General features: G+C 33.1%; 2 protein-coding genes and 1 long non-coding RNA gene across 4 annotated transcripts; 2 read left to right on the plus strand and 1 right to left on the minus strand.

The window, feature by feature from the left end:
• The first annotated feature begins 320 nt into the window (after positions 1-320).
• LOC106320023 lies at positions 321-1,889 on the plus strand. 2 transcript variants are annotated; one of them, XR_001265670.1, is made up of 4 exons: positions 321-598; positions 960-1,062; positions 1,158-1,349; positions 1,530-1,889. It is a non-coding gene; the product is annotated as an uncharacterized LOC106320023 (long non-coding RNA). The 2 variants fall into 2 exon arrangements; XR_001265669.1 differs by having other exon boundaries at positions 1,158-1,889.
• A 1,607-nt stretch (positions 1,890-3,496) lies between these two features.
• On the plus strand, positions 3,497-6,183 carry LOC106320017 (pto-interacting protein 1-like). The gene is made up of 8 exons (XM_013758387.1): positions 3,497-3,690; positions 4,222-4,340; positions 4,440-4,687; positions 4,768-4,894; positions 4,962-5,235; positions 5,325-5,457; positions 5,602-5,688; positions 5,921-6,183. The coding sequence occupies exons 2-8, from the start codon at positions 4,256-4,258 to the stop codon at positions 6,059-6,061; spliced, it is 1,095 nt and encodes a 364-aa protein (XP_013613841.1). The 5' UTR covers positions 3,497-3,690; positions 4,222-4,255; the 3' UTR covers positions 6,062-6,183.
• An 850-nt stretch (positions 6,184-7,033) lies between these two features.
• LOC106320020 (putative defensin-like protein 233) lies at positions 7,034-7,838 on the minus strand. The gene is made up of 3 exons (XM_013758392.1): positions 7,718-7,838; positions 7,410-7,556; positions 7,034-7,342 (listed from the first exon to the last, which is right to left on the minus strand). The coding sequence occupies exons 1-3, from the start codon at positions 7,782-7,784 to the stop codon at positions 7,245-7,247; spliced, it is 312 nt and encodes a 103-aa protein (XP_013613846.1). The 5' UTR covers positions 7,785-7,838; the 3' UTR covers positions 7,034-7,244.
• Positions 7,839-10,490: the final 2,652 nt, after the last annotated feature.

The following is a 10,490-nucleotide window of genomic DNA, read 5'->3' on the forward strand; positions in this document are numbered from 1 at the left end:
TGTCTGATCAAAACTTAGGAGACGAACTAAGCACAGTACAACAAATATATGTTATGTAGTCTGACAAAATGAGAGATAACATGATCCATTGTTCTATCTTTCAAAAGAATTGCATTGAGTTGTTAGACCAGCTCCATCGGACGGTTTAGAAAGAGGTTCTAAAGGAAAAGAGTCAAAAAAAATAAATGAAAAATGCAATTATTAGAGAGAACCGCTGCTTAATTAAGAGAATGTAGAAGCGGTTAAAACCCCATACGTGGCGAATCCCTATTGGTTTGGCTCGGTTGGCTCTCTCTTTCTTTCGACTTCCGTCGGTTCTTCTCTCTTCTTCGATATCGTCGAAGCTCTTCGTCGCTCTCTCTCCTCGTCGTCGATTCTGTCGCTTAAATACGTCTCTTAATTATAAATCACAACCATACTAATTTGATTTTCCGACGAGGTTGATAGATAAATTAGGGTTTATTGTTGGTTTGCGTCTCCTTCCACCTTCAAGGTGACTTGGAGTCTTCCGGTGCCATTATTTTAAAACCCAGGTGGTGATGACAAGCTCTAAATCGCCAGCTGCTTTCTCATTTGAAGCCTGTTTAATTCCATTGAGGTGAGCCTCTTAAATGACTAGTCCATGTTAGCTAAATGTTTGGTTTTTATTGGTTCAGCCATTGATTTAGTATTACATCTGGGTTTTTGGGATTTTTTCTGTTAGAACTGGTAACTATATATACTTATTTTGAGACACGGAAAGTGTTTATTGAGTCTTTATGCCCGTATCTTAAGAAGAATTAAAAGATGGAGGAACTCAGCGAAGTCTTGAAGAACAATAGGACGCAAGATATCTCTTGGCTTTGCTCTCTCTCTAAACCTGAACTAGTAACTATATATACTTATTTTGAGACAAGGAAAGTCATTCAACAAATGTTATTATTACCAATAATCCTCCTCGCCAAAATTCGTGTTTGCAGGATTTGCTCATCAGCTTAAAGAAGCTAGCCATTCGTCGAGCTGAAATAAGTGATCACGACGAACTAGCTGATCATTTTGATCTCAAGTTGCTCCGCGCTCTTGGTATGTCTTGTATTGCTGAAAATGTTGTACAATCATGATTCTTATTGTGAAGCTTTCCATCTTTTACAAGTATGTTACGTGGGGGTATATGACAGGGCTTGTGCTAATGGAATATGTAAGAAAAAAGGATACTTCCCTTGTCCCAAGTGCTGGTCATCAACTGATGGGTTTGGATAACTGCACTCTGTTGAAAACTCATGTCGATGATACAACAATAGACATTGTGACTGGAATCTTCAACATCAAAAAGAAAAAGAAGAAGAAGAGAAAACCAATAAGACTAAGAAGTAAATCTCTCAAAATGTTGGTTGGTTGGTTATTCCAATCACTACTTGGATCTACTTTTTTCCTTACTAGCTAAAATTGTATGCCTTGGTTTCGTGTTTGAAGGAGGCGTTATAAGTAGCTGCATAGTTAGCAGCTTCTTTGGCCAAGCAAGTAGCTTACTTTGTGCTGTCTTGTGGCAGATTTTAAAAGTTGCATCTTTCATAGTAAAGGCATGGTGATTTTATCTTGTGCGGACACAAACAAAAGTATCAAGAAGATTCATTATAGCAAACCCCCAATGGTTAAGAAACCAAGTGGTGGGGCAAAGAAGAAAAGCAAAGGTCACGAGTGTCCAATTTGCTTTAGGGTGTTTAAATCAGGACAAGCTTTAGGTGGTCACAAGAGATGGGAGTCAAGATCACATGACTTTGGTGATTCAACAACACCACCAAGTAGCTCATGAGATGTTCTATCTCAGTCTTCCTCCTCCTATTGATTAGTGAATGAATCAGTGATCAAATTTTTTGTTCTCATTGTTATTATTTCCTCTGTTTTCATTTTTTTTACATGCTTTATAAGCTTTTTTTTCTTTATAAGATTATTTTGTTAACCATTTCTCCTACCATTTCACAAGTGATGAGTTACCATTTCCGAGTGAAGCACAAGTGATGAGTTACCATTTCACCTAAAATATTTTGTTTCTCTTACCATTTCTCTTCTAAATGGCATGATGGATGGAAAATTTGACCAAATATGATGAGCTTTCGGAATCGAGTCTGTGATAACAAAGTACATCAACAATTGAAAGCTTATTTGGTTGAGAATATTTGGCAAAAATTTGGAACAAATCAAGATTTCATCTAATCAGTTTTTTCTCGTTTACGATTAGTATTTGTTTTTTCAATATGTTGTAATGTCTTCTTTTAAAAAAAAAATTATGTTATTTCATGTTAGAAAATCCAATCATTCTACTTAAAAAAAAAAAAAATTAAAAACCTCAATGAGATTTACCATTGGATGAGGAAAAATTAAATTAGATTAACAAATGTTCTAAACCTTTCAAATCACTATATTTATTACTAATTTATTGATTAGAGCTTATAAGAGGTTCTTATCGATGGAAATGCTCTTAGTCCCCATATCGATAAAACAGACCAACAATTAAGGCCCTAAAATCAACGAAATAAATGGCGTATTTAGCTGACAGTTGCTAGCCTCTGGGCTTAGTCACGGAGAGATAAAATGTGAAATAATGGGTTGAATAGATAGACCCAACATTTTATTGCTTTATGGCCTATGGCCCCATGGGTAACTTTTAAACAAAACACAACTCAGGTCGATTCTTGTGGGATTTGGTTTTGTGTTGTTTACGATACTGTTTTAGTTTAAAGTTTGTGTAATGACGTTGGTTTGAACGGTAAAAGAATTCCAAATTTATCACTCAATTTTTATTCGATTAAATATTACTCAAGAGAATATATGTTTTATTTTGTAAACACATTTACTCAAGAATATTCTAAAATTGCTGAAAACACACATAAATATATAAAAGTCGTGTGCATAAGATTTTGAACCAAAAAGAAAAGGAAAAGATGGTGGGAATTGAGGTGAGACAGACGCGAAAGCTTAGAAGTTGGTTGTTGACTTGTAGACAGACAGACAGACCAAGTAACACAAAGAACACGATCACCGTGATGGTCAAAAGACCCTTGCTTTACATCTTGACCTCTATCTAACCTACAACTTTATTATATCCCATCACAATAATATAATAGTACCACTATTTATAATCTTCCTATTTAATAGAATATATAAGCCGTCTTTTTGGGTTTTCTCTCATAAATTCAGCCTAGCAGGTAAACAAACAATTACTATTGTACCAAAAAGAACATAAAAAAATGTGATAATGTTTATATGATATGAACTACTTTTTAAAAATCCGAAAATGTAAATATGCATATTTTTGATGATTAGTTAACTTAATTTATGCAATTATGTGAACATATACATCTATCCGCGAAAACAAAAACCATGTAATAATATGAAACTGTGCAACAATTAAACTAAAACCAAATGGCTAATTAATGAGTAGATTAGAGACTTAAGGCTTCTAAACACGAAAAAGTAAAATAATGAAAAGTTGCAGGCGAGGGGAGACGCTATCGTGCGCAACTGCTCCACCACTTTATAAATCATCATTAACTGTAAAAAATTCCGCCGGGAAGAAAAGTCTTGTGTCTTCTTAAGCTTAAGCTTCACCAACCCTACCCAACAAGATAGGAAAGCTTCTTCTTCTCTCATCGGAAACATTCGACTCGTCTCTTCTCTTCTCCTCTTCTGTTGATTTTTTTTTGGAAAAAGGTAAATGTTTGCTCTTTTCTGACCAACTCTAATGAATTTCCCTTTCAGGGTCTTTCCTTTTATGTTCGTGATTAGATTATTTCTCCCTGAGGTTCCGGTTTCATGCCGATTAAGATTTTGTAAACAGTGTTTTTTCTGGGTTTATTTCAGTTAGAATTCCATTTTAACGGTTACGATCGTTGACCTTAGGTCAACAAATGTCCGGGGTTATGTTGAAACTTTGATCATGGAGAAGAATTGTATTTTTCTCATGTATAATCTGTTTTTTTAAAAACAATTATTTTCCTTTTGATTTCCGACAAGTCTGTCTTATTTATGTTGTTGGTTAAACCCTGTTCATTGTCTGAAAGTATTTCCTGAGGCTCTGCGTCAGAACATTTCTATATTCGTTTTGTCTAATTTCCTTTGAAAGATTTTTAGTAATGTAAAAACTAATTATTTTTAGTTTTGCATTTACTGTTATTTTTAGCTCAAATCTTGTCCTGCTACAACTCCCATTACTGAAATTTTTTGACGTTTTGTGTTAAACAGTTTTCTAAGTTTGTGTGTGTAAGAGAAAAGCGCAATGAGCTGCTTTGGCTGTTTTGGTGGTGGTGAGGATTTTCGTAGGGTTTCCGAAACCGGACCAAAGCCATTCCACAACAGAGATGGTATAACTTAGTTTACCCATATGAGTATTTAGTTCTCTTTAGTGTCCATCCTTTGGCTTGCGGCCAAGTTTATGAACCTTTTCAACTGTTGTTGTTAAGGTATCAATGCTCACCATCACAAGGCAGATCCGCCCAAGAACTCACCAGTTATTCAGATGCAGCCTATCTCTGTTCCCGCTATTCCAGCTGACGAACTAAAGGACATAACCGATAACTACGGTTCAAAGTCCTTAATCGGTGAAGGCTCTTATGGAAGAGTGTTTTACGGTGTTCTCAAAACCGGAAACGCAGCTGCCATCAAGAAACTTGATTCCAGTACGCAACCTGATCAAGAGTTTCTCGCGCAGGTAGAATGCTATTAACTTAAAATCATTATAATATTGTCAATCTATTGCTTTGTTACTGACACAAAAGATCATTAAAACAGGTATCAATGGTTTCGAGATTGCGTCAAGACAATGTCGTTGCCCTTCTCGGGTACTGCGTTGATGGCCCGCTCCGTGTTCTTGCTTATGAATTTGCGTCTAATGGATCTCTTCATGATATTCTCCACGGTATGTTACTAAATGTAAAAAAGCATTTGAGTTTTAGGGCTGTGAAGTGAACTTTTGTTGGTGACAGGTAGAAAAGGCGTGAAAGGAGCGCAGCCAGGTCCTGTCTTGTCGTGGAACCAGAGAGTTAAGATCGCTGTTGGTGCGGCTAGAGGGCTGGAGTACTTGCACGAGAAGGCAAACACTCATGTTATCCACAGAGACATCAAGTCTAGCAATGTGCTTTTGTTTGATGATGATGTCGCTAAGATTGCTGATTTCGATCTGTCTAATCAAGCCCCTGACATGGCTGCTCGCCTTCACTCGACTCGTGTGCTTGGAACCTTTGGCTATCACGCTCCAGAGTAAGCCCTCTGCTTGAATAGTCATTCAATTAAAAATCATGTTTTGGGAATATTATAATCCCAATTGACAATTGAATTATGCATTTCAGGTATGCAATGACAGGAACATTGAGCACAAAGAGTGATGTGTATAGTTTTGGAGTTGTTCTGCTTGAGCTACTCACAGGTCGTAAACCAGTTGATCATACTTTACCACGTGGACAGCAGAGTCTTGTGACATGGGTAATGCTTAATGTACCTCTGCTTCGTTTTCTGTTTTACTCATATTGATTAGAGAATGTTGTAGGAAGACCAAACTCTTATACAAAAAAAAGGAATGTGTCTGCAATCATATTATTAAATGAAAACTTGTTTGTATGGTCTCAGGCAACCCCTAAACTGAGTGAAGACAAGGTGAAGCAGTGCGTTGATGCAAGACTAAACGGTGAATATCCTCCCAAAGCAGTTGCCAAGGTAAGTTCTCCCCCATAATCTTTTGTCATGCTATCATTGACTCAATAAAGAAGGTTAACCTTAGGACATGACTTAGAAACTGCTTCTCCATCGTGGTGTGTTCCCTATTGTAGAGGACTAGATTGTAATACAAGATCCCTTCTTCTGACAATAGAACCTAAGTACTGATGTATGATTTTTTTTTTCGAGTCTGATTATGGTTTTGTCTATCTTATGACTCGGTATGGATCAGCTGGCTGCAGTAGCTGCGCTATGTGTGCAATACGAGGCAGACTTCAGGCCAAACATGAGCATAGTGGTGAAGGCTCTTCAGCCTCTGCTCAATCCTCCTCGCTCTGCTCCTCAAACTCCTCACAGGAACAACCCTTATTGATTGATATCCTCACAATCACGCTTCATCAACCGCTATTTCATTTGTTTTTGCTTGAATCCAATTTGTGTAAATTCGTGAAAGTATGACTTTTAACTCCTATATCATCATTAATCTAAAATTTTCTATATAAATATTTATTTTTGGCAAAACTATTAAAATAATTAATACATCCTATATCACTATTAAATTAATATACAATATATATATAATCTATATATATATATATATATATATATATATATATTACATTTATAAAATAGGCTAAATATAACTATAAATATAATTTTGTACATCAACTTATATATCATATTTGTACAAAATGAATTGAAGCATGCATCAACAAATACAAACTTGTATGTTTTCAGGTTAATTAACCAATTGATTTTCTCTGTTTTGACATATTTTAACTAAAACAAACAAATTCTTAAATTTATTAGAATTTAGATATTTAGATATATATATATATATATATATATATATATATATAACCAGATGATAAAAGATATATTTAAAATATATAATTATTAAATATAAATTAATTAAAATAATTATTTTTGTAAAATATAATTTTAACTTTATTAAAATTTAATATAAAATTAAATTGAAATACTTAAACCAAATCAAAAGAAATAAAACTATAAAAATATATTATGATTTTTTTCAAGTTTTTAAAGTTAAAATATAAAAATAATAATATCTAAATATAAATTAAATTTTCGTTTAAAATAAAAGATACAATATTTAAAATTATTATATCTGCGTATGTGATGCAAGAAAACTTCTAGTGTGTGATGCAAGAAAACTAGTTTTCTGTATGATGTGCAAAATATGAAGTAGATCTCTTATTAAGCATAGCCCAATCGATAATGTAAATGTCCATTTAGTAATTATTTTTTACGAAAAATAAAAAAATGGGAAAATGAAAATACTGATCTGACATCTTGAGAAAATGGAGAGATGACGTGGTAGCACTAAAAAGAACTAAATAGAGCATGGTCTCTTTTATTAATATAGATTTGGAAATGTCGAAAGCAAACAAAAATAAACGAAACAAAATTGAGTGAAAATACGCATGTACTGTCCGTTATTAATGAATAACGCCTAATCTTATTGCCTTTACTAAGAAGAAAATACCATCAGATTAGCACCATTGCTAATCTATGTTTCACCACCAAAAACTCTTTTACGCATCTGGCACACAATCACCGGCAACAGCTCTGAGACATGAGCAGATATGCCCGGGGTGTTCCGAATGGTGTAAATCGGTTTGTAGGTTTCCAGCTGTTTTATTGTAAGAAAAAAATTAATATGAAAACTTAAAAAAAAAAAAAGATATGTCCTTTCTTACGTGATTTGTCTGGTTCCCGGTTTATACAGGTGCAAGTAAGAAAACGCCGTGTTATGTTATTCGAAAGCATGTCTCTGAAGCATCTCTTGTCTCCATGTAACTTGCTGCATTTTCCAGGGAATGGGATCTGATCATAACAGTCCCCGTCTATTTTATCAACCAAAATACATTGTTAGTTTATAGAGAAAAAATTAGTATTTAAACGATTTTAAATCGTCATGTTCTAGAACTCTTCTTTGCTTCTTTATTTCTTTCAAACACGATTTTTGTTGATGTTAATAATGAATTCAAATGAATAATGTAATTACCTTTACCATGACTCAGAATGAAACATATGAAAACAGAAAATACCATAACCAAAGTAGTACCCTTCATGATTCAAAAATTGATAAAGATTATGACTTTGTAGAAACGTTTTGTCAGTCTAACCAAAACCATTGTTCTTATTTATATAAACACAAAGTAAAAACTATTGTTCCGAGTTAATTTGAGAGAAAGAAGCATAAGGATTGAGTCAAGTCAACTGGATCTGCGGAATCGGTTTTCAAATTTTAGAAACACTATTCTTATTTTAGTAAATTTCACTATTCATTATTTTGGGGTTTCGTTTGAGTTTGTTTATTGTTACCCTATCAGTGGTTTCTTTTGTATTATTTCGGGCTTTTTTATTTTCAAATTATTTAAACTATTTCTTCGTGATCCTATTACTTAAAGTTACATCTTGATTCATCGATGACAATACAGATCTATTAGTGACTACCACAACAACAAATCATAATTACGATATATATCATCAGCGATTCTGTGATTACGCCGCAAATTAGCTTTGACATATTTAAGTGATGGTTTAGTCTCGGTACAATTTTAAATACATGAAATCTCGGTTTAGATGTCACAAGTCAATTTGGATACAGATATGCATGTATATGAACGACGATCATGCCACAAATCAAAACTGGATACTCAAGTTTAGCTTTTTCACACATTTTTAACATTCCAACACATCTAATACAATATATAGCCTTCATCTCTAATATTTATTTTCTTTTGAAACTTTTAATCTCCAATATTTCGCATCTGAACATATGAATGCATGTATACAGAAGAATGCAATTCAATTTGCACAAAATTTCGAACTCCAAATTCATTCGTTGGTTTTAAACAAACAACAAAGAAGGCCTCCTCCTCCGTTCAGATTGAATCTGGATGCACCAAGGTACAAACTCTAACAAAAAACTGATATCTAGTTATAACATTTTCATACAATATACGTAAATGAACACATATGGAGCATATAGTTATTATGTCAACATTCGTACGTAAAAATAGTATATATTGACGTCAAAATTTCTAATTTTCATATACGGAGCATATATATATATATATATATATATATATATATATATATATATTATTAAAACTAAAATAAAAATGAGAACTGTTTGAAAACATGGATAACAATATAAATGAAAATTGTTTGAAAACATTGATAGCAGTAAAAATATAATACCTATTTTTAAGTGATTTTTTTTACATATTTTCATTCTATTTTTAATCAATTCTAACCACTTCATTTATGATCTTTACCAAATAAATTGACATAATTTATATTTACTATAGAAGTAAAATACAAAATTTATTTGTTTTCACTTTTTTTTATCTTTTACATTCATTTCCTCACTTTTTAACTACTTCATTAATTATACTAGGGATCGTTACCCGCACCAAGGCGCAGGGTTTTTGCATTTTAATCTATTTTTGTCTCTTGCTTACTAATCTAGCATTCAGTTTTTCAATGCATTTTATCTTCATCATCTCCTCTTGTCTTGTTTACATTTGTTTTCACGTTTTGTCGTTTGATTTGTCTTAGTTTTAGCTTGTGTAATAACTTAACCCTGATCATTCTTATTTCATTCTTTATTGATTGATATTTTTATCTCGCTTACCTCTGTGTTGCCACTAATTTGCTCGAATCATTTTTCATCATCTGCTTCGTATTCTTTTTATATTCATTAAATATTGTCTCCAATCTCTTTAAATCCTAAAAATCCTACATGTTCTTTTGTTTATTAAATCACATATTAAATATTGTTGAAACTGTTTATTTATTCTAGTAAATCCTTACGATTATAACTAAGATGATATGGATAAAAGAATGATTATAATTTAGTTGAAATTAAAGTCTAAAGCAGAAGTTATTAAACTTGCAATCCTTCTTTTTGTCATCCAAGATAGCTTTAGTCAAATCAATTATATTGATTTAGAAAACCCATAAGCTATTTCAATCTCAAACAACCAAAAAACATGTATTGACGATGCGGCAGGTTTCCTTTACTATAAACGTAATTGCTTGTCACAACTGTTAATAAACTCAAATGTGTTTACAAAAGCTACACATATAAGAGTTTGATACTCATTTCTCTTTCTCTAGTCATCTCCTATGTTAGTAGCTATCATAATACAATCATCGAACAAATGACATATCTCTTGCTTCCATATAGAATATGCAAAAGGACTGTTTTCTGCAGACTCCATGATCACTGAGTATTATAAATATCAAACTCTGTCTATGGTCTATTTATATGTTGAGGAAATGCCTCGAAATGTAGCTTCCAAATAATGATTTCCAGGTCAACACATTGCATGTTAACCTCCACAATGGGATCAGCGGATCTGCAGATACCGCTACATGTCGAGTCGAACACAGCTACACATATGTTCCCTACTTGTGCCTTTCATTTACAATCTGCAATTCTCTCAAGAACCAGAATCAATGTTAAATGAGGTAAAAGTTTTAGAGTCACAACAGACTTTGTATAGCAAAACCCAATAAGCTAAGCACCCAACGTAACATCCCCACTTGCCTATTTGTGCAGAAAATGACTTGATCATTATATAGTAGCACCAAGAAGTTAGATGGAGAATGAGGTATGAATGCAAAGTAGACAAAACAGTTAAAATCTTACTGATTATGAGAAATATAAGAAATCAATTCTCTTGAAATGGCGCATAATTGTTCAATAGCGTGTCATAATTACTTGTTCCTGTTCTCACCAAACTTCCAATTCTACATGTATATAT

Source organism: Brassica oleracea, unplaced genomic scaffold, assembly GCF_000695525.1.
Source record: "Brassica oleracea var. oleracea cultivar TO1000 unplaced genomic scaffold, BOL UnpScaffold00763, whole genome shotgun sequence".
NCBI lineage: Eukaryota > Viridiplantae > Streptophyta > Magnoliopsida > Brassicales > Brassicaceae > Brassica > Brassica oleracea.